This window comes from Rhinolophus ferrumequinum, chromosome 18 (assembly GCF_004115265.2).
Source record: "Rhinolophus ferrumequinum isolate MPI-CBG mRhiFer1 chromosome 18, mRhiFer1_v1.p, whole genome shotgun sequence".
NCBI classification, from domain to species: Eukaryota; Metazoa; Chordata; class Mammalia; order Chiroptera; family Rhinolophidae; genus Rhinolophus; species Rhinolophus ferrumequinum.
In genome coordinates, this window is record NC_046301.1 from 56,148,716 (window position 1) to 56,173,505 (window position 24,790).

Here is a 24,790-nt window from a genome sequence, read left to right on the forward strand (position 1 = left end):
GAAACAAAGAGACAAAAGAATACAAAATTATGAGTAAGATGACTACTAGACAAACAGAAATAGAAAATTGCAACCTTTATCAGACTAATGTATTATACATTTAAATAAAACATTAAAGGTTAAAAGAGGTAAAACATTTTTTTTTTTAATTTACTGGGGTGACAATTGTTAGTAAAATTACATAGATTTCAAAAACATTTTTTTAAAGAAAGAAAATAGCTACTACAATTTGGAAGTGAACTCACAGCATAAAAAAGGATAATTTGTGACAACAGCAAAAAAGGGACAGGGAAAAAGAAGTTAACTTGCAAAGAAGACTGGAGATAATATGCAATCTGAAGAAAAAGGAATATTGTATATATGAAACTTTGTTTTCCATAAACCTAATGGTAACAAGAACAACAAAAAACTAGAACTGAGACACATAACATAAAAAAAAAGGAAACAAAGGGGGAAAAATCATAGAATACCACCAAACTAAAATAATAGACAGAAACACAAGAGAAAAGAAACAATGGAGACACCAAGATACCAGAAACAAAAGTTACAATGGGTATATTAATCCTCAAGTATCAATAATTACCCTAAATGTAAATATACCAAACTCACCAATAAAAAGGTACAGAGCAGCTGGATGGATCAAAACACAAAACCCAGCTACATGCTGCCTTCAGGAAACACATCTCAGCTGCAGGGACAAATAGAGACTCAAAGTGGAAGGGTGGAAAATGTTACTCCAAGCAAATGGCATCCAGAGAAAAGCAGGTGCAGCTCTACTTGTATCAGACAAGATAGATTTCAAAATAAAAAAAAGTAACAAAAGACAAAGATGGACATTTTATAATAATAAAGGGTACAATACGTCGAGAAGACATAACACTTACCAATATTATGCAACCAAACTGGGAGCACCAAAACAAATAAAGCAACTACCAACAGAAATAAAGGGAGAAACTGACAAAAACACAATTATAGCTGGGGACCTAAATACCCCATTGACAGCGATGGATAGATCATCCAAACAGAAAATCAATAAGGAAATATCAGCCTTAAAGGACACATTAGACTTCATGGACATAATTGACATTTACAAAGCTTTTCATCACAGAAAACCACCTTATATATTCTTTTACCGTGCACGTGGAACATTCTCAAGGATATACCATATGTTGGGACACAAAACTAGCCTCCACAAATTTAAGAAGAATGAAATTATATCAAGCATATTCTCTGACCACAATGCTATGAAATTGGAAATCAAATGCACAAGAGAAGCAGGGACAACCACAAATATGTGGAGATTAAACAACATGGTACTAAAGAACAACAACAACAACAACAACAACAACAAAAGCTAGTTTCAGGGACCTTTGGGGCAACATCAAGCATAACATTTGCAACATAGGGTTACCAGAAGGACAAGAGAATAAGAAAGGGATTGAGAACCTATTTGAAGAAAATGAGAAATTCCTGTGGAACTGAAGAAAGAAAGGCCTCTTTATACAGACCGTTCGGAATTCCTAAAGGATGTTGGGGAAAATGCTCTAACAAATCAGTATCTTCCTGGCACCAGGGAGGGATTTTAGAAATGATTAAAGAAAGTGCGGAAAACGCAATCTTTCTTAAATTTTGTGTTAATTTGTAAAACCTTTGATGTCATAGATTTGTTCCAAATTATAATCTAATACTGAATAAAGAGAATATTAAATTAAAAAAATACATAGTACTAAACAATGACTCGATCAAAGAAGAAATAAAAGAAGAAATGAAAAGATACATAGAGACAAGTGAGAATGTCAACACAACATATGAAAATTGTTCGGTTACAGCAAAAGCAGTAATAAGAGGAAAGTATATCATTAAAGGCCTAACTCAAGAAACAAACAAACAAAAAGCTAAAATAGACAGCATAATGTCCCACCTTAAAGAACTAAAAAAAGAAGAAGAAATGAAGACCAAAGTCAGTAGTAGAAAGGAAATAATAAAAATTAGAGCAAAATTAAACAAAATAGAAAATAAAAAGACAACAGAAAAAATTAATGCAAAAAAGAACTAATTCTTTGAAAAGATTAATAAAATTGACAAGCCTCTGGATAGACTAAGTAAAGAAAAAAGAGAAAAGACTCAAATAAACAAAATCAGAAATGAAAGAGAAGTTGCGACAAAACCACAGAAATACAAAGTCCTATACAAGAATGTTATCAAAGACTATATGCCACCAAATTCAATAACCTAGAAGAAATGGACAAGTTCTTAGTAATCTATAATCTTCCTAGACTGAATCACAAAAACAAAAACAAAACAAAACAACGGTAACAAAAAAACTGGACAATCTAAATAGGCTAATCAACAGTAAGGAAATTGAAACAAGCATCAAAAACTTTCCAAAAAGTAAAAGTCCAGGACTAGATGGCTTCACTAGTGAATTCTACGAAAAATTAAAACAGGATTTAATACCTATCCTTCTCAAAATCTTTCAACAATTACTTTAAGTGTAAATAGATCAAATGCTCCAATCATAAGACACAGGAAGGCTGAATGGATAAGGAAACAAGACCCTTACATACGCTGCCTACAAGAGACTCACTTCAGATTGAAAGACACACAAAGACTCAAAGTAAAGGGATGGAAAAAGATATTTCATGAAAATGGAAATGTAGGGAAAAAAATTGGGGTAGTAATACTTATAGCAGACAAAATAGACTTTAAAACAAAGGCTATAACAAGAGACAAAGAAGGACCCAGTAATCCCACTTCAGGGTATTTATCCGAAGAAACCTAAACACTGCTTCGAGGGGACATGTGCATCCATATGTTTATTGCAGCAGTGTTTACAATGGCCAAGATGTGGAAGCAGCCTGGGTGTCTGTCAATGGGTGAATGGATAAAGAGGTGGTACATGTCTATATATATACAATGGAATATTACTCAATCGTAAAAAAGAATGAAATCTTGCCATCTGCAACAACATAGATGGACCTGGAGGGTACTGTGCTGAATGGAGTAAGTCATATAAGGGAAAGACAAATGCCATATGATATCACTTATAAGTGGAATCCGAAGAACAAGTAAATGAACAAATAAAACAGAAACAAACTCAGATACAGAGAACAAGTTGATGGTTGCCAGATGGGAGGGGGTTGGGGAATGGGTGCAAAAGGGGAAGGGATTAAGAAGTACAAACTTGTTGTTACACAGTAGTCATGGGGATGTAGGGTACAGCATAAGGACTATAGTGAATACTATTGTAATAACTGTGTATGGTGTCAAACGGGTGCTAAATTTATTGGAGTAATCACTTTGTAAGTATAGAAATGTCTAATCACTGTGTTGTACACCAGAAACTCATATAACATTGTAAGTCAATTGTAATTGAAAAAGAAATAAATTATTTAAAAAAATAAATGCATGAAACTATATGAAACTGAAAAGCTTCTGCACAGCAAAAGAAACCAAAACAAAAGGGCAACCAACCAAATGGGAGAAGATACTTGCAAACAACCCCTCTGACAGGGTAAGTATCTAATATGTACATAGAATTCATAGAACTCAATAACAAAAAACAAACAATGTAGGGCCGGCCGGATGGCTCAGTTGGTTAGAGCGTGATCTCTTAACAACAGGGTTGCCGGTTCAATTCCTACCTGGGATGGTGGGCTGCACCCCCTACAATTAAGATTGAAAACGGAGACTGGATTTCAAGATGAGCTGCACCCTCCACAACTAAATTGAAGGACAATGATTGATGGGTCCTGGAAAAACACTGTCCCCCAATATTCCCCAATAAAATAATAAAAATATAAAAACCAATGTAATGAAAAATATGAGCAGAGGACATAAACAGGCACTTCTCCCAAGAAGACACACAAATAGCCAACAGATGTATGAAAAGATGCTCAACTTCACTAGCTATTAGGGAAATGCAAACCAGAACCACAATGAGATACAACCTCACACCAGTTAGAATGGCTGTCATCAACAAGACAAATAATAACAAGTGTTGGAGAGGCTGTGGACAAAAAGGAACCCTCGTACACCGTTGGTGGGAATGCAGACTGGTACAGCCCCATGGAAAACAATATGGAGGCTCCTCAAAAAATTAATAGAATTACCATACAACCCAGCAGTCTCTCTTCTGGCTATCTACACCCAATATTTGAAAACATTTATCCATAAAGATATATGTAGCCCTATGTCTATTGCAGCATTATTCATGGTGACCAAGACGTGGAAACAACCAAAGTGTCAGATGTGTGATTGGATAAAGAAGATCTGGTACATATATACAACGGAATACTACTCAGCCATAAAATAGATGAAATACTCCCTTTGTGACAACATGGATGGATCTTGAGAATGTCACGCTAAGAAAAATAATTCCGATGGAAAAGAACAAGAATCATATTATTTCACTCATATGTGGGATATAAAACAGAATGCAACAAAAAAACAAACAAAACAACCAAACTCCTAGACACAGACAGCGGTACGATGTTTACCAGAGGGGTTGGGGGTGGGGGAAGTAGACAAGAGCAAAGGGGGTCAAATATATGGTGACAGAAGGAGATCAGACTCTGGGTGGTGAGCACACTGTGCAATGTAAATGTACAGATGATGTATTACAGAATCGTATACTGGAAACTTATATGTTATTAACCAATGTCACCACAATACATTTAGTTATAAAAAGAAATACATGCAGCGTGGGTTGGGGTCACAGTAGGCTGTGGGTGTGTTCTCGGTGAAGGACCAGGAATGCATCCTGTGTGGAGGAATTTGGGGCATATTTCCAGGTTGTCATGTTGTACCATTTTGTTCCTATTAAATATTGCATGTGAGATTGGAGGCTCAGGAGGATGGGAAGGTTCCAGAACAGGAACGAGGGACCAGAAACCGCTGGGATAGTTAGTGGCTGTTTCAGGTGGGGAGCTGCAAAGTGCTGGAAAGGCCAAAGGGAGGACCAAGCCTAAGGGACTGTGGATACAAAACCTCCACTGCTGGTCTTACCTGAGCGAAGTCAGTCTGCAGCTGGAGCAGAGGGGGCTCACACTGGTGTTCTTGAACAAGAGTCCCAGCTATTGAAGAAGGAGAGGGAGACGAGGAGAGGGACTGAGAGGAAAGGACGGGGGCATGGCTGGCCTCAGCTGGGCGGCTGGGAGAGAAGGGGCCAGGAGAGGTGGCAGGGCTGGCAGCAGTGGGCAGGGCAGGAATTCGGGGGGGCGGGACGCTCACCAGGCGCTGAAGGATCTTCTCTATTTTGTTGAACTTCACGGAGCCCAGAGGCTGCATGTCATTCATGTAGTGCAGGTTGGTGATGGTGAAATTAAGGGTGAATGGCACCAGGACAGGGCTGGCGACTGCAGCGAGGATGAGAGAGAAGACAGTCAAGATTTGGTAGGGGGTCAGATGGACACTGTCTTATCACGGAGACCACTTCATGGACGGTGTAGATGCCTGACCGCTGCGCTGTACACCTGAAGCTGAAGCTGAATAATACTGAACGTCAACTATAATGTGATATATATATATATATATATATATATATATATATATATATATATATATATATATATACACACACACACACACACATAGTCACGGGATGCGGAGTGCAGCATAGGGAATAGAGTCAATGGAATTGTAACATCTAGATACAGTGTCAGAGGGGTAGTACTTTGGGGGGGGTTATCACTTTGTGAGGGGTGTAAATGTCTAACTATTACATTGTTTTGCACACTTGAAACTAATAAAAAAATTAATCAAAAATAAAAAGGAAGTCATGTCCCAAGTTACTTTCCAAGCTAGATTTAGGTGTCAAGGGTGGGGGTGGGGAGAGGGTCTGGTATTCACATCTGGTGCAAGAGCTCGGAATGTCTCATTCCAGAATGGGAAACTTTGTTTTGAAAGACACTAACAAATGTTGATGATAATAACAAAGACAATAAACACACGAGCAATAGTAACAGCTGATGTTTGGTAAGAGCTTACTCTGTGCTAAGCATTTTCCATCCAGTAGCTCATGTAATCCTCACACAACCTTTGGAGGTGTGTCCAACTGACAGAGAATAAATGCAAATTTCAGAGAGGTTCAGTCACTTCCCCAAGGCCACACAGCTATTTTCGTGCAGAAGCTCAGGCTCTAGAGTATGAATGACTTAGGGTTCAGTCCTGCCCATCTGTTGGCCATGTGACCTCAGAAAAACACTGAGCCCCTAAGAACCAGTGTATGCCTCTCTTAAATGGAGAAATTGCAGTGCCTACCCACAGAGGTTGAAGATCATGTATGTAAAGCCCCCAACAGGTGACAGTGAATGCTGTTGTCATGACAGCAGTGAATTGCCACTGTTGTTATTACTCATGTCTGCTCTCTCTGTTGAGCCCTTTAGTCTCTGCCCTGTAGGAATTAATCCTGGATGTGCCCTTGACTATTTTCATTCCATTCTAGCAGAAGGTGAAACCCTGTGAATTGCTCCAGAATGTACCACTGGGTGTAATCTCACTAACGGATCCCCACACTTCAGGTCCTGTAAGGCCAACATGGTGAAAAGTTGGTCCCTGGCAGGTCACTGGGTGGGGGGAGGTTATAAAAGTGGCCAGCAGTTCTTCACCTCCCTGCATCTACATCCTTGCAATGTGGTGTTGCAGCCCTTCCACCAAGAGACGGGAGGCTCTTTCTCTAGCTCTCGACTCTGGCTTGGCCATGACTTGCTTTGGCCAATGGGACAAGGGAGGCGTGATGCCAGCAGCCTTGAAAGGCACTTGAGCACTGAGGCTCACCCTCTCTTGCTGCCAGGAACTCTAGGGCCACCGTAGGAATGAGCCGGAGCTAGCCTGTTGGGTGATGAGAGGCCACATGAAGAAGTGGGTCACCCCAGCCATCCGTCAGGCTCTCCCAGAAGCAGTCACCTCACTAACCTGCAGGCGGCTGCAGACACACCAGAAAACCAGCAGTGCTCACCTCTAGCCTCATGAGAAGTTAGAACTGATTGTTTCAATTCAGCAAATTTGGGGTAGTTTGTTATACAAAGTTAACTGATACAAAACTTTAACAGAAAGCAAAGGGTGGATTTAAAGGAGCCACTGCTGCAGTCTGGGATTGAAAACCTGGAGTCACAGAGCTCTCTGAATACAGGAATGGAGTTGGACTGGTTTGTGATGGGGGTGTGGCCCCTGCCCCCAATTTATCCTCTCCACACTGTTCCCGTGCTGTGACCTTCCTGTGCATTCTCTCTTGTCTTCTCATTATGAAGCACAGAGGTATGTAGGTGGGAAGAAGTGCTCATGAGAGAAGGCTCTTACCTGTAGAGCTGGAGAAGGAGACTGAAGCTGCTGAGCTTCCCAGGGAGGCTGTGGAAATCACAGAAACTGAGGAGGCAGCATCAGAAATGAGAATGATGCAGCCTCCCCTTGGAGATGCCACAGACAGGGGGCCTTGATGCCCAGTCTGAGTCACAGAAGATGAGGAGGGCATAACCAGGGCCCTACGGCTTCCTTCCCACCAGGGAGGAGGGACCAGCTGCCCCCAGAAAACACTGTGAGGCCAGGGGCTGTGTCGGGTTGGAACTCTTACCACTGGGGATGGCAGTCAAGGCTGGTCTGGTGTAACCTGCAGAGAGTAAGAGTCAGGTGGGATATTTGAGAGGGTTAAGGAAGGGATGACAGGGTTGGAACATTGGTGGCAGAGTAGAAGCCATCGAGAAGTTGTATCCCTTCCAGATGGAGGGTTGTGCCTCCTATAAGCTTTCTCTGACTTTCTGCCTGTGTGTGTGTGATGGATACACACATGGTGAGGGAGGGGCACCTCACAAAGAAAGGAAAAGTGAGGACAGAGAAATATGAAAGCACACATGGTTGCATCCTCTGGACAGAGTTCAGAGCACCAACAGAAGCAGCCACCTACGGTGCAGGAGGAGACCACTGTCACTGCCAGATGCTCACCATTGACATAGAAACGATCCCTGTCCAGGAGGTAGGGACCGAGCCGGGTGACACTGTGTGTCTGTTGGCTCAGCTCCCAATAGAGACGCTCCCTGTCCAGCATACAGCCTGCAGGGTCAGGACGGTGGGTACAGATGGCGTCAACTCCAGTGGCTGCTCCGTCCTTTTCAGGCCTGGGGAAAGAAGGACATGGATCTGGGGACAGGACAGAGACATCCTGATAGGACATCCTTTCTCAGCCCACTTGTATGTTGATGCTCACTGATCTGCTCTCCTGGTCTAGGCACGAGCTGCTCACAAGAGGAGGGGCATCGATGAGCCACAAATGACCAGAGTGGATGTTTTAGAGTCAGACGACTATCACTCCAACCTTAGCTCTGTCACGTGTTAAATAATCCACAGAAGCTTCTCTGACTCAGTTCTGCCATCTTCGCAGTGCTATAACCACCTTGCTAGAACGCCGTAGGATTCAGACATTGCTGATATAAAATAACTAGCCCTCCTGACAGGTACATTATCAAGTGTTCATTAATTAATTCATTGTAAAATTAAATGTTTACAGAGCACACACGCATTCCCTAGTGACACCAGACAGCAGCTCTAAACAAAGACTTATCAGCTCTCAGAAAGCTAATCCAACCCAATTTTTAGACCTGAGCATCTGAGCACGAGACGCTGCATAGCAGAGACCCACCCACTGCCCACCTGCCTCCTTCATCACCACCTCTCTGGAGCAGCAGGAAAAATGAGTCCTGGAGGGATAACCTGAGAGACCCAGCAGGTTGCACTGCCAGAGAGCATGACTGGGGAGAAACATGCCTGCGCCTCAGCAGGACGGCAGTGACCTAGAGCTAAGCTGCTTCTAGCTCAGGTCTCCTAGAAACGATCAAGGTGCGGTGTCTGTTGCATTGCCTGGCAATGCTGCCTGTGATGAAAATGACCTGCATCTTTTCTGGAAGGACCTTAAATGGACATCAATACCGAGTAGGGAGCTATAACTTTGGACTTCCTTGGGTGTGGGCTGACCCTGTTAAGTGGGCAGGACTGTTGCAAGGATATTTGTTCCTCTTTGGGACACGGTATATCTAAGCCAACGTGGCTCCGGCACCTATCCATTGAAATTTCATTTCTTTGCACATGACGGTCACTTGGAATGTCGAAAGAATAGCCCTGGAAATATCAAGTGCATCCTTGCAAAAACTAAATGGCCAGCACTGCCCTGCTGCCATGCTGTTTCCTGTACACATCCTTCTAAGTACAACCGTCGTCATGTACGGCCCATTCAGACCTTGCAAGTCTGACTGTCTGTTGGATGTAGGATGATCCAGTCAGAGAGGGCAGGGCACAGCACTAGCGCCAGGTCTGGGAATAGGATGAGGCAAGCGACGTGTCCAGATGTAATTAATATTTAAGGATGTGAAACCTCTCAGGTTGTTCAAGCACACTGTTAACACCTAAGGATTGGTGTCTCCTTAAATGCTGTGTCCTGGGCACCTCACTTCCTTGACCCTAGTTCAGGCCCCGGCTGGCCCAACCAGCCCACACCTTACGACACTTTCTTACGGGAAGACAAAGCAGAGTCTCACCTTAGTGTGGTCAGTCTGCAGCCAGAGTACAGCGAACCAATGCTGCTGTTGGTGAACAGGGGCTTGAGCTGAGGAGGAAAGAGTAATGGATAAAATAATAAATATAGAACTAATCATCATAGTTAGGTGGATCCCTTCATAAATTATAGAAATGCTAACCACTGTGTTATACACCTCAAATTAATATAACATAATATCGAATGTCAACTGTAATTTAAAAATTAGAAAAGGAGGGGCAGGTGAAGAGGAATAAGAGGTCCAAATTTCCAGGTATAAAACAGACAAGGCATGGGGATGTGATGCACAGCACGGGGAATATAGTCAATACTATTGGGATCACGTGGGACGGTGTCAGATGGACTTATCGTGGCGATCACTTCTTTAGGGGTACAAATGTTGAGTAACGATGGTGTGCCCCTGAAACTAGTATAATATTTTATGTTAGCTATGTTTTAATAAAAATCTTTAAAAATAGATTTAAAAACACACCATATTTTAAAATAAAACAACAGTTCCCTAACATTTAATCTCATACCACATTTAATTCTCAAAAGGACCGTTTGGGATAAGTGCTTTTATTGCCTCGGTTTCACAGATGAGTAAATGATATCAAAAGGAAAGTCAGCAATGGGAATAGAATCAGTGGAATTGCAACAGCTATGTACGATGTCGGAGGGGTAGTAGACTGGGGGAGAGGGGTTATCACTTTGTGAGAGGTGTGAATGTACGATGACATTGTTTTGCACACCTGAAACTAAAAAAAAAAAAAAAAAAAAAAAAAAAAAAAAAAACAGGCAAATCACACATCACCTGTCTGTGGCAGTTCCAAGTTTTGAACCTGCAACTGCCTGCCTCCCCAACCTTCCACATCCTCCGAAAGTGTAGGGTGGAGACTGAGAGAGGGTGGGGAGGAGTGGGTAGAGAAGTGGGTAGCAAGGGGTTCTCACCAGCTGTTGTACAACTGACTCTGTGGTGTTGAACTTTGCAGAGCCAGGCCACATGTCTTCCGTGTGATGCAGGTTGGTGATGGTGAAGTTGAGGGTGAAGGGCACCAGGGCAGGGCCGGCAGCTGCGCAGGAAGGGGAAGGAGAGGCCATGCTGAGTCAGTACTAAGCCAGATGTGGGGCAAAGGGTGAGTGGGCCACAACCCCTGCCTGCTTGGGGGACCCCATCATCTTGGACGTAAAGGAGAGGGGCACTCATGCCTGGGGCTTTTTGTGGGCATCATTTCCTGTTCATCGGAGGCTGGAGATGGATTAGGGGTGGGGAGTGGAGGCAGTGGTGTGTTCTATTCCACATGGTTCCCAACTTGGGCCACACACAGAAACTAAAGATGGTGGTATTGGGGTGTTACATTCACGGTGCAAAGACGGTGCCTGCATATTAGCCCCAAGGTTATTCATTTCTTCACAGCAAGCTGGGATCCATAGTTCAAAAGCTTACAAGGACTAAATTCAATTTTTTACACATCCAGTTGTTTTAGGATAGCCCAAACAAGCATATATATTTTTTGCCATTTTGAGCCTGCCTGCTTTGCATACCCTGTGAAACTGCACCCAACATCTGATAGCAATAAAAAGGATAAACTCTGTGGCTATAAACATCCTAAGCCATGACTTCCTTTCAGAGGTGTCTAACCCAGAGACACGTCAATGGGCTGCTGAGTGGCATCACCTAAATACATAAACCTCTTCTCTAATCCCCTCCTTTCTCTCCTGAGTAGTGATCCCCATGCCATTACTTCTTGGAGGTGTCTGCTCTGAGGGACAGCCTCTGCAGGCAAATCAAAGCGTTGCCCACACTCTAATCAACTGAGCTAACCAGCCGCCCCGATCAGAAACAGTTTGGGAGACAATGAGGAAAAACTGAGGGTTGCTAGATGGGCGGGAGGGGTGGGGGGTGGGGGGGAGGGTGAGGGGATTGGAGGGCAGTCGGTGACCACAGGATGGCCACGGGGTTTGAAAATTAATCTGGGGAACGTAATTTGGTGGTTACCAGAGCGTAAGGGGGTTGGGGGGTGGGGGATGAGGGTGAGGGGGATCAAATGTATGGTGATGGAAGGGGAGCTGACTCTGGGTGGTGAACACACAGTGTGACTTATGGATGATGTGATACAGAATTGCACACCTGAAATCTATGTAATTCTACTAACAATTGTCACCCCAATAAATTAAAAATAAATTAAAAAAAAAAAAAAAGTGTTGCCCAATAAACCTTGTGTGTGCTACTGCCATCTAGTGGTTATATCCTTTTTCTTGCTCAACCCTGAAATTTCAAAACCCCTATGCCTGGTTAGATTGGCTTGAGAATAAGTGAGAAATGGGTAGTTGAGGAGCACAGGCTCATCTTGGCTTGAGCCAGTTTCTTCCTCCTAGCAGGGCACCTTTGAGGACCCTCCAAGACAAGTTCAACCTTCAGTGCCTCATCTGAGAATTTGCCTGAGGGCAAATTCATTTTTTCCCAATAACAAATAACATTTTTTCCCAATTTACCCAATTTACTGATTTATTATAATAAGACTTATTTTATGAATAATTCTTCTCAAGTCTGTTTTTATAAAAGAGTATATTTAAAGCCGCTTTCCAGTCAAAATGGCAGAGTAGGTAAGTGCTGTGCTCACATCCTCCCAGGACCACGTCACAATTACAGCTGAACTACAGAAAAACCATCTTGAGAATTGCCTGAACTGTACCTGAAGAGAAGTCCTATAACTGAGGACATACAGAAAAATCCACCTCAAGACTACTAGGACGGGTGGAGATGCAGAATATGCTGGTCCCACACCCACATGTGGTGCTTAAAAACTGGGACCTCTCAGCTGTGGAGGTCCTCCCTGAAGAGCGAGGGGTTTCAGGCCCACACCAGATTCCCCACCCCAGGGTTCCAGTACTGGGGAGAGAAATCCCTGTAACTTATAGCTGAAAACCAGCAGAGATTGTGACTGAGTGAGATGGAGTCAAGGCTGGATCCCAGGCCCTCCTCTTAAAGAGCTTGCACATGGACTTACTCACTGACAGACTCACTCGCTCTGAGCAGCAGCTCAAAAGGCTCCAGGGACCTATGGGGAGGAACTAAATTGTCTGGCTGCGGGATGAGGGCTGGAGGGGCAGCTTCGATTCCTCAAAGGTTTGTGGGGTGATTTAGAAGTCAAGGGCTACCAATAGGTTTCATAAACAGGTTACAGAGAGGGGCTTAGGACTCTGAGGTGGGGGACTGGTATTCAAAAAATTGGCAGGGACCTGGGTAGGCCCTGTCATATATGCAGAAGGCAGCCTTGGTCTCCTCTGAATGATGCTACCTATGCTACCCCTCCTCTACATTCTGTGATTAGAATCCAACGAGTCACTAGGAGCATCTTCAGAGACAAGAATGCCTACCTGTGGGGCTGGAGAGAGGAGTCAGAATCACTGCAGAAACAGTGACCACGATAGACTCTGGAGGAAAAAGACCCATGAGCTTAGCGTAGGGAAGCGTCACATCACCTGGGAGATACCAGGGAGGGAGTGGCCATGCCTTGGGATTTCTTGGGTATTGGTCCCTGTTCATCAGAGGCTGCAGAGGGAGTAGGGTTGGAGAGTGGAGGCAGTGGGCACCTGGCCTCTTCCATTCCTAAGGGCTGGGACTTACACGACTGTGGAGGTTTCTGAAGCCTCAGAATACTCACTGCTGGGGGTGGTGGCCAGTGTCTGGTGGGTGTAACATGCACAGGGAGAGAAAGATAAGGTGAGGAGGGAGAGGGATGAGGAAAAGGGAGGAATGGAGAGGAAGAATGTGGGACCTGATGAGATGCCAAAAAAAAAAAAAAAAAGGCAACTTCTTACCATTGACATAGAGACTGTCCTGGTCCAGGGTGTAGGGGCCCAGCTGGCTGATGCCATTGGTCATCTGGCTCAGCTCCCAGTACAGCCACTCCCCGTCCAGCCCTGGGCCCAGAGGGTCAGGGTGGTAGGTGCAGACGACATCCACTGCAGTGGCTGTCCCATTCTTCTTGGGCCTGGGGAGCGTGGGTGAGGGGACGACAATAAATGAAGTGAGTGTCTAGGGAGGGCCCATGAGATCCCCGTGGGGCAGGAAAGGAAGGGGCCAGAGGAAACGGGGAGGCTGGTGAGTTGTGAGAAGTCAGACTTAGAGCCTCTGAGACCTCCAACTTCTGAGCAGCCTGGGACTATGAGCAGATCAGTGGATGAGAGAACTATTATTAAAGTGCCCGGCAGAAGCCTGCATCCTCAAGGCATGGGGACAGGAGAGCTCACACTTGAGACATGTGTAGAGCTGGAATTTGGAATTAAAGCAAGTGGGAAAGATACATTTGTCTTGAGAGAAACCCCGGGGACAGAATTGAAAACCTAAAGGAAATGCCCTCATTGGTCAAAGGGAGGGAGGAGGGAATTCAGAAGGATGACCAGGCTAGGGGCCCACACTGCCGATGGGCTCTGCAGAATCTGGGGACAGTCGGGGAGCTTACAATCAGAAGAGGCATTGACCGTGGAGCCAGCGCCTCCTGAATTCCACCTCTGCTGGGGACTTGGACAGGAAGGGCAGGAAGGAACCATACCAAACTCCTCAGGTCTGGGTGCACCTGAGGCAGCCCTGGCTGGCCAGTCCAAGGTCTCACCTGAGGAGGGTCAGTCTGCAGCCCGAGTAGAGGGGGCCCACACTGCTGTTCTTGAACAAGGGCCTGAGCTGTAGAGGAGGGAGAGGGAAGTTAGTAAATGGATAAGGTGTTAGGGACAGGGCAGAAGTGAGGTCGGTGGGGCTAGCGTTAGTGGGCGGGGCTTGCACTGTAGAGACAGATGCGGTGGGTAGAGACCGCTTCCACAGGCGTGGCGTAAATGAGGTGGGCGGGGCCTGCATTACTGGTTGGGGCAAGAGTGAGGTGGGCCAGGGTCTGCTTCCATGGGTGCGGCAGGGATTAGGTGGGTAAGCCTCAGTAGGCGGGGCAGGAGTGAAGTGGGCGAGGCTCTCACCAGGCCCTGCAGAAATCTCTCGATAGTGTTGAACTTCCAGGAACCAAGGTGACCCATGTCCTCCTCATAGTGCAAGTTAGTGATGGTGAAGTTGAGAGTGAATGGCAAGAGGGTGGGGCTTGTGGCTGCAACAGAAAGGCAGATGAGAGGACCTGTCCTAAGTCCTTAAGGACACAGTCCAGTCCCGCCTGCAGCCTCCCTGAGCCCTCACACATATGCGCTCTGATTTTCTCCACTAGAGGGCTCCACCTAACTTGGTTCTTGATCCAAAGCAGGCAGGGTCCTCCACGGAAATCATACCCAACAGCGCTTGGTATCCGAAATTGGTTCTTCTCCCAGGAGCTCTGATTGGGAGGTACCTAATGTGACCCCAAGACTTATCCTGTATTGGCCCAGTTATGTGACCAGACTCATGCCTCAGGCTCCTGGTTACAATTTTAGTGCATTATTCATTCACTCATTTGTTCGTTCATTGAGTGAATATTCATTGAGCACCAGCTATGCATGAGGCATCATAACGCCACTGGGCATATATATTTCTTAGGAAAATAGAATTTATGTCAGGTACTTCACTTGGGGAGTAGTGACACAGATGCCACAAATTTGTACTGGATAGAATCTGACAGAATCATTCAAGATTAGAACCAGGGAAAGAAATGAATGTTTCCACACATTACAAGATATCATACTTCATTCCTTTCTCTCCTGGAAGAATCCACATGATTTCTACAGACCTATCACGTGCAAGGCACTGCAGGAGACACTCAGGAGCACAGAGGAATGAGACACAGTTGCTCCATACAGCAGATTTACTTAATATTGAGGTCAACAGAAATAAACAATATTCAAATATAAAGAAAATGCAAGACTGTGCAATATATTTATTTTACAAAATAAGCAACAGGATTTAAAGTGAGTGATGAATAAAAGGTTTCCATGCCTTCTTTGCCTATATTGATAAAAAGGTTTTTTTAAGTATATTAAATACTACTAGTTAGATGCTGAGCACAGTGCTTGGTACATATTCAGTACTCAGTAATGTCAGATGCTATCTGTTATCTTGGTGATCACCACCATCATCACCATCATTGTCACCATCACCATCATAATCATCAGCACCATCTCATCATCACCACCATCATCACTGTCACCATCACCATCATTATCACCACCATCACTGTCACCATCACCATCATTATCACCACCATCATTGTCACCATCACCATCATAATCACCACCACCATCTCATCATCACCACCATCATCACTGTCACCATCACCATCATTATCACCACCATCACCATCATTATCATCACCACCATCATCACTGTCACCATCACTATCATTATCACCACCATCGTCACTATCACCATCATAATCATCACCACCATCTCATCATCACCATCCCCATCATCACTACCACCACCATCATAATCATCATCACCACCATCATTACCATCATCGTCATCATCATCAATATCACACACATAAAAAAATCTTCTATGAGGGCAGAGATCCTTGTTTTGTTTCATGTTCCATGCTGTATCCCCAGGGCCTGGCATAGGTAGGTGCCCAATAAAGGTTGTTGATTGACTCATTATCACTAGATTTCCTATGACTTTCCATCTTTATTTGAGTAAACACTGTCAGTGACGTTTACACTCATCAGGCACTCTCTAATCGATGTGTCATTGACTGGTACTTAGAGAAGTACCTAGAGAAGGAAGGGGCTAGAGAAGGAAGATGGAGTCCCAGAGTTGCCTAGGTCCACTGTGGAGGTCTCAGGAGCTAAGGGAAAGCCCTCGTCAGTGAAAGCAGACAGGCACTCACATGGCAGAAATGCCAGCAAGAGATACCATTTACTGGGCTTGTTGCATGTGGGGTTTGAGCTGGTTCCCTCTGGAACTGGGGCAGAGGGGGGAGTAAATAACTTGTGTCCCCCCAGGAGCTCTTTGCCTCTGGGAGAAGACATAACAGGCATGAGGGGGTCAGCTCCTTCTCTGCCTAGCGTGGGGGGCACTGGGACACCAACAGTATACTCACTGCTGGGGATGAGTGTGGAGCTCCAATGGGTAAAACCTGTGGCAAGAGGGAGGGAGGCAAGGGAAGTGATTAAGGGAGAGGTGGGGAGCCTGACATGGGTCGGGAGCAGTGGAGGGGTTTTCATGGGGCAGAGGCTGTCGGGATTCCCCATCAGCACCCTCACTTCAGGGAAAAAGGCCCTGAAAGTGAAGTCAGTCCAAGATGACGAAGAAACCATGAGGTCCAAACTATCCAGCACGCATGGCCAAGCCATCAATCTATGTTTGTTTCAAAACAAAACGTTAGAAGGAAAAGAATAGCACAGCGCCTGGCATGTGGTAAGTGCTGAACGACATGGTTGCCTCTCGTGATTATTACGAATTGTAAATCTCTCGATACTCTGTAAACCGGGTGAGGGGAGGGGAGGAACCACACCTGTCTTAACTTCTTGTCCCCTCTGCCTAGCATAGAACCCATGCCCAATAAATATTTGTTGGACCAAGTTCCCTGGTAATTCCAGTGCGAGGTGTTGTTCCATAGATTTTCATTTAACCTTCACAATGACCTTGTGAAGTATTATTATTCCCACTTGACAGGTGAGAAGGGCCTCATCGGGGCCCTGAGTACACACCGCTGTGGGTGAAGGCTGAGGTCTGATGGGTATAACCTGAAATACGGAAAGGAAATAGGACTAGGACATCAGCCGGGGAAGGATGTCCCACTGAGAGGGTAAGTGAATTGTTCATGGTAGACGATGCTGGAGAGATGAGGTCATGTTCTCTGCTCCTGAGGAGTTCAGAGCAGGCAGAGGGTGCCCATGGCAGCACCACCTTCCCTAAACAGCAGTTTTGCTCTGAAATTCTCAGGTCCGAGCTTTGAGGCTTCCTGGAAGGAGCTGGAAAGAGAAGTCACCTACCTGTGGAGATTGAGAAGTGGGCTGGCAGCACCGAGGTCCCTGGGAAGGGTATGGAGGTCACAGTAGCTGAAGAGAAATGGTCTGGAGTAAGAATGAGGACCCTGACTGGCATGGATGACTCTGTGCATCTTTCCTGCCCAGCCCAAGCCTTTGATGCAGAGGAGGTGAGTGAGACAACCAGGTCCTCCGGTTTCCCCTCCTGCCAAGGCCCTGGGTTAGGAAATCAATCGCTGTGACAAGGGACCCAGAGCCCGGGATCGTCGGCGCCCTGAGTACTTACCACTGGGGGTGGAGGCTGAGGTCTGGTGGGTATAACCTAAAATGAGAAAAGGAAACAGGACTAGGACGCCAGCAGGGGAAAGATGTCCAATATTGTGGGGAGCCATGATTTCTTGTTATTCTGAAGCCTTGCAGACTGGCTCAGTTTATGATTAACCTGTTTCAGCTCCTAAGGCATTGTCTCTGCCTGCACCAGGAGGGTGCTTATAAGCTGCTGAGGAATGAGGTGGGAGTGGCCTGTTCCCGGACACAGAGAACTGATGATTATCAGGGTAATTGGTGGACTTTGTCATGAGACAATGACTTTGGGGAAGTTTCAGTGATTTTGTGGTTTCTATGTAGAAGTTAAAAATTTACTCTCAATGAGGTAATGCACACTCGTGATTGTTAAGCTGCACGTACACAGGTGGTATAAATTGGTGAAGGACAGTAAACTCGAGGCTTCAGGATCACTGAAGACCGGCCGCGTCATCATTTGTGTGAGTGTCTTTTTTCATTCCCACTCCCCCATTCGGGTACTGTTCGATTTGTGGCGGCTGGCTCGCCACACTTGGCGCCCGAACAGGGACTTGAATACGGGGGTAATAGTGAGGAACACTGCGTGGTTAGGGCCCGGCTCGTAGTGGAGCTTATTTCATGGATGCGCGGTGAGTAAGGCACTGTCCCCTCGGACGAATGAATGTGTGAGTGAATGGTAGCTCCACGACTTCGTGTTACGGAGCTTGTTTGGGCCCTAATCTGCGGTTCCGGTTCTGTCATACGGCATAACAGCGATTGGACTTCTGTCCACCAGTTCGGGGTTCTATACCGAAACGCCTTAGCTAAGACAGATTTGGTCCCATAAGGGGCACGGCCAGACGGGCATCTGATTGTTTTCCTTGTTGATTGAAGGGCCGAGTCAGGGAAGAGAAATGGGTCACGCTAGCAGCAAGGACCTGTATGTTAGAGGACTTAAAAAATTACTTGCCGCCCGTGGCAGCAGGGTGAGCAGAGAGCAATTAGGTAAATTTTTAGAATTTGTAAAGGAAGTTTGCCCTTGGTTCCCAGATGAAGGTACCTGTGGCGAGCCAGCCGCCACAAATCGAACAGTACCCGAATGGGGGAGTGGGAATGAAAAAAGACACTCACACAAATGATGATGCGGCCGGTCTTCAGTGATGCTGAAGCACCGAGTTTACTTTCCTTCACCAATTTATACCATCTGTGTACGTGCAACTGAACAATCACGAGTGTGCATTATCTCGTTAAGAGTAAATTTTTGACTTTTACATATAAACCACAAAATCCTTGAAACTTCCCCAAAGTCATTATCTCATGACAAAGCCCACCAATTACCCTGATAATCATCAGTCCTCTGTGTCCGGGAACCGGTCACTCCCACCTCATTCCTCAGCAGCTTGTAAGCACCCTCCAGGTGCAGGCAGAGATAATGCCTTAGGAGCTGAAACAAGTTAATCATAAACTGAGCCAGTCTGCAAGGCTTCAGAATAACAAGAAATTATGGCTCCCCACAGGTACCGTCAGCCTGGAGACTTGGGAAAAGGTTGGAGAACGATTAAAAGGCTATTATACTGTCCAAGGACCTCAGTGGGTCCCTGTAGAAACATTTGGATTGTGGACTCTGCTCAGAGATTGCTTAGATCTTAAAAGGGAAGGCTGTAAGCTAGAAAAAGTAAAACAGGCAGGGAATGAAGAAATCCTTCCATTCGCCGCTTCACTGGAAGAGCTGGGAAAGAGGGAGGGGGCTGATTATGCCGAGAAAACTCTTCCATCTGCCGCCTCTCCGGAGGAGAAAGAGGAGGGGGAGAGAGTCAGATATGCAGAGGGACTTGCTAAACATAATAAAGAGCCTGTTTGTCAGGAACCTCTAGATGAGCACTGGAAAGATTTAGATCCTCAAGATCAGAAAGATTTAGAAGAGGCTGCAGTTAAATATGACAGGGAGAAATATCCTCCCATAATGGCTGCGGCTCAAGAAAGCAGGCGGCTTGTAGATCCTATATTTACACTTACAGACCAGATAAAGATGATTCAGGGACAGTTGGTCGAGCTCAAAGTTGCTGTGGGTAAAGAAAATTGTCCTCTGGATCCCCAGATTTCTTTAAGAGATCAGTGGGATCCTCGGGGTAAAGACCCCCCCCCCCCGCCAGGATATGTTAAGCCAGGGTCAGATTCTGTTGTGCGCTCCCCTCTTCAAATGGCTTGTGAAGAGGCTCACAAGCAGGGAAAATCCACGGATCAATTTGGAGTATATCCTGTCTTTGACAGGCTTGACCAGACAGAAAATGTGTTTAGAGAATGGAGGCCTTTTCAACGAAAACAAGTAAAGAAATTAAAAGAAGGCTTGCACACAGTACGGTCCTATTGCCCTTTTTACCATGGCAATTTTAGATGCCCTGTCTAGTGAAGCATTGGTGGTTCAGCGGTAGAATTCTTGCCTGCCATGTGGGAGGCCCGGGTTCGATTCCCGGCCTCCCTGTTAACCTTTTAGTACAGGAGCAGCTTGATAAAGGCCATATAATTAAATCTACTTCACCCTGAAATTCGCCCATTTTTGTAATTAAGAAAAAATCAGGGAAATGGAGATTATTACAAGATTTGAGAAAAGTAAATAAAACTATGAAAAGATATCAGTGGCGAGTCCTTCCCCAAGACATGACAAATAGCCCCAACTTGTGTCAGAAGTTTGTTAGTGAAGCAATTGATAATACCAGAAAACAGTTTCCTTCTGTGTACATTATTCATTATATGGATGACATTTTATTGGCTTGTAAGAAAGAAGGGATATTGTTAGCTTGCTTTGCAAATATGCAAAAGAATCTTCTAATCTCGGGTCTTATTATTGCACCCGAGAAAGTACAGAGAAGTGAGCCTTATTCTTACTTGGGATTTCAGTTGTTTGCTCAGTATTTCACTCCACAAAAAATAGAGCTTAGAAAAGATCATCTTAAATCTCTTAATGATTTTCAAAAGTTGTTGGGAGATATTAATTGGCTGCGCCCTTCTTTGGGATTAACTACTGGAGATCTTAAACCACTGTTTGAAATTTTAAAAGGAGATTCTGATCCGACCTCCCGCAGGTCTCTTACTGAGCCTGCACGAAAGGCTCTCTCTAAGGTTGAAAAAGCCATTCAGCAACAGCATGTTTCCTTTTTAGATTATTCTAAACCTCTATATGTGTATATTTTAGATACCAAACACACGCCCACGGCGGTGTTATGGCAAGAAGGGCCACTTAGATGGATACACCTCCATGTGGCTGCTCAAAAGAATCTTACTCCTTATTATAAATTTGTGGCCAGTTTAATTCAGCAGAGCCGCTTGAAAGCTCGAAAATATTATGGGAAGGAGCCGGATTCTATTGTTATCCCTTTTACAAAGACGCAGATTCAAGGCCTGATGCAGTTTACAAACAGTTTTCCTATCGCCTTGGCTCATTTTGCGGGGACTTTGGATAATCATTATCCTAAGCATAAATTGCTTCAATTTTTTCAACATCATGATCCAATTTTTCCTTCAATTGTGTCACATGCTCCTCTTCCTGCTGTACCTAATGTTTTTACTGATGGATCTAGCAATGGTGTAGCTGTCTATGCACTCAATAAAAAAGTCACCAAGAGAGTGCAGACACCTCCAGCCTCAGCTCAAATTGTTGAGCTTCGAGCAGTTCATATGGTATTGCTTGATTTTGCTTCCCAGTCTTTTAATTTATTCTCGACAGCCATTATGTGGTTCGTGCCGTCAAAAATTTAGAAACGGTACCTTTTATTACCACCAGTAATCCTGTTATTCAGGATCTGTTTCTTTAGATACAACAAGCCATTCAGCTGCGTTGTGAAAAATTTTATATTGGCCATATTAGAGCTCACTCTAATCTTCCAGGCCCTTTAGCCACAGGTAATCAAACTGCAGATTCTGCCACAAAGCTCATTGCCTTGACTCAAATAGAAAAGGCACAAAAGGCTCATAGCCTCCACCATCAAAACAGCCAGAGCTTAAGACTACAATATAATATAGCCAGAGAGGCAGCACGCCAGATAGTAAAACAATGTCCAGATTGTTCACATTTACAGCCTGTGCCTCATTATGGAGTCAACCCTCGAGGCCTGCGTCCTAATGATTTATGGCAAATGGATGTAACTCATATACCTAAATTTGGAAAATTAAAACATGTTCATGTCTCCATAGACACATTTTCTGGCTTTGTCGTGGCTACCGCTCAAATTGGAGAGGCCACATCTCATGTTATTAGACATTGTCTTGCTGCGTTTGCCATGATTGGAACACCTAAAAAACTTAAAACAGATAATGGCTCAGGTTATACCAGCAAAAAATTCTCTTTATTTTGCCAGCAATTCTCGATCAATCATGTTACTGGCATTCCTTACAATCCCCAAGGGCAAGGGATTGTTGAACGCACTCATGGCACATTAAAAGTCAATTTACAAAAAATAAAATAGGGGGAGTTATATCCCCTGACGCCCCATAATTACCTGTCTCATTCTCTCTTTATTCAAAATTTTTTGACCTTGGATGCCCATGGTAAGAGTGCTGCAGAGCGCTTTTGGCATCCTTCTACTGCCACTCAGGCTTTGGTCAAATGGAAAGACCCACTTACAAGCTCTTGGCAAGGCCCAGATCCAGTCCTCATATGGGGCCGAGGACATGTTTGTGTTTTTCCACAGGATGCAGAAGGCCCTCGGTTGCTGCCAGAACAATTGGTGCGACATGTGGACCCTCTACCTGCTGATGACATTGATGACCCTCAGCATCAATGTACATTGGGCCTATGTACCTGATCCACCAATCCTCCACCCTGCTGTATGGGAAGGTCCTGAGATTCCAGTCTATGTCAATGATACTCACGCCCTAGGATTGCCTTCTGATGGACACTTAAAACAACATTTGGAAAAGAATTTTACTTATAATGGTATAGGAATAGGTTTGCCTATTTGTATTGCAAAAAATAAGTCAGTTTCTGGGTGCTTGCGCAGTTCTCCTGTTACCATGCACCTTAATAATTCTTTAGTTGGATGGACTATTCGTCTCAACATGCTAGGTGACTGATTTACAAGATGGGACTAGAGATTGGACCACTGTCGTTAAGTCTGTTAATGTATCTGCTTGTGTTCCTTCCCCATATGCACTTTTGATTGGAAATATTAATGTACATTTTGTAGGAAATCAATTTAATGTTTCCTGTAGTAATTGTTCTTTAGCAAATTGTATTTCTTGGGTACCGTTAGGAACTCATGTTATGATACTTAAACAACCATCTTTTGTTATGCTTCCTGTTAATATCTCTGAACCTTGGTATGCTGAAAGAAGTTTACAGATTTTAAAAAAAATTAAGTATGCTTTGAGTAGACAGAAACGGTTCATTGGACTTCTAATTACAGGAATTATGGCTTTGGTTACTATTATTGCAACTGCTGCTACAGCAGCGGTGGCCCTTTCTCAGACTATTCAAAATGCTCATTATGTTAATACTCTTTCAAAAAATGTTACTTTGGCTTTAGGGACCCAAGAAGCTATTAATGAGAAATTAGAACAAAAGGTAAATGCCCTCTATGATACGGTTCAGTATATGGGAGATGTGATTCAGAGTATAAAAGTTAAATCTTATTTAGAATGTCATTCAGAATATCATTAGATATGTGTTACTTCTAAAAGGTATAATAATAGTCAATATGATTGGAATCGGGTTCGTTTACATCTTCAAGGAATTTGGCATGATGCTAATGTGTCTTTAGATATGTTTCAGCTTCATGATGAAATTCAAAATATGAGAGAAGCTGAACCCTTGGAATTTGATGCAGCCCAGGCTGCTTCTGAGTTTATTGGTGTTCTTAGGAATGCTATGCCATCTATGCCTCATATTATCCATTCTGTTATGATTTTTCTTACATTGGACATCTGTGTCTGTTTGGTTCTGTGCCTACTCCCCATCCTCATTAAATGTTTCATCAGCAGGATGTTAGACTTGCGAGCTGACATCCATCAGCTTAAACTTAAGACAAGGCCTTGAGTCTCTCTCTCCCCCTTGTGTGTATTGGGACGGGTTAGCCAAAGACGGGTAAATCCTGGGGAGTCCTTCAACACCTAAGACAGGGCTTGTATTAAAAAATACAGGTTCCAAAGACGGGTTAGTTGATGAGACAGTCCCGGGATGCCTAAGACAGTCACCGTCGCCTTGTTTCTCCTGTAATATGGATTTTGCTTCTATAAAATAAAAAAGGGGGAGATGTGGGGAGCCATGATTTCTTGTTATTCTGAAGCCTTGCAGACTGGCTCAGTTTATGATTAACCTGTTTCAGCTCCTAAGGCATTGTCTCTGCCTGCACCTGGAGGAATGAGGTGGGAGTGGCCGGTTCCCGGACACAGAGGACTGATGATTATCAGGGTAATTGGTGGGCTTTGTCATGAGACAATGACTTTGGGGAAGTTTCAGTGATTTTGTAGTTTCTATGTAGAAGTTAAAAATTTACTCTCAATGAGGTATTGCACACTCGTGATTGTTAAGCTGCACGTACACAGATGGTATAAATTGGTGAAGGAAAGTAAACTCGAGGCTTCAGGATCACTGAAGACCGGCCGCATCATCATTTGTGTGAGTGTCTTTTTTCATTCCCACTCCCCCATTCAGGTACTGTTCGATCTGTGGCAGCTGGCTCGCCACACAATATACAGGCCAAGGACCACAAGCCCCTACCCCCAACTGAGACTGCAGGTCTACACAGTTCAACGGTTATGATTCAGGGGCAACTATATCTTGTTCTGAAAGGGCTGAGAAACAGGAGACCCAGCCCCTGTCTTCATGGGCTTGCCATTTATTTAGAAAGGTAACTACATCAGCATTTCTGGGACATGGGTTTGTGAATTCAGTGCTTCTCAGGGTCTAGAGGAGATTTTGAGATATTGGCAGGGAAATGGATGAAGAGGCAGACTCTTGAATCCCCATTACCTTCAGCCAGAGGGATAGCGTCATTCATCCATCTGGAGAAAGGCTTTTGTGCCTCAGACAAGGGTAAAAATAACTTCCATGGAATGCAGAGATGCCAAGGGAAAAGAAGAATTTGCAAA

General features: G+C 44.5%; 1 protein-coding gene across 1 annotated transcript in view; it reads right to left on the bottom strand.

Moving 5' to 3' along the window:
- MUC16 (mucin 16, cell surface associated) overlaps window positions 1–24,790 on the bottom strand; it is an 81,303-nt gene that overhangs the window by 34,704 nt on the left and 21,809 nt on the right. The window contains 12 exon segments of the mRNA XM_033135468.1: window positions 5,008–5,075; window positions 5,233–5,357; window positions 7,300–7,365; window positions 7,571–7,606; window positions 7,939–8,111; window positions 9,525–9,592; window positions 10,472–10,593; window positions 13,346–13,518; window positions 14,140–14,207; window positions 14,492–14,616; window positions 17,429–17,494; window positions 17,709–17,744. Coding sequence (XP_032991359.1) covers window positions 5,008–5,075; window positions 5,233–5,357; window positions 7,300–7,365; window positions 7,571–7,606; window positions 7,939–8,111; window positions 9,525–9,592; window positions 10,472–10,593; window positions 13,346–13,518; window positions 14,140–14,207; window positions 14,492–14,616; window positions 17,429–17,494; window positions 17,709–17,744 — 1,126 coding nt within the window.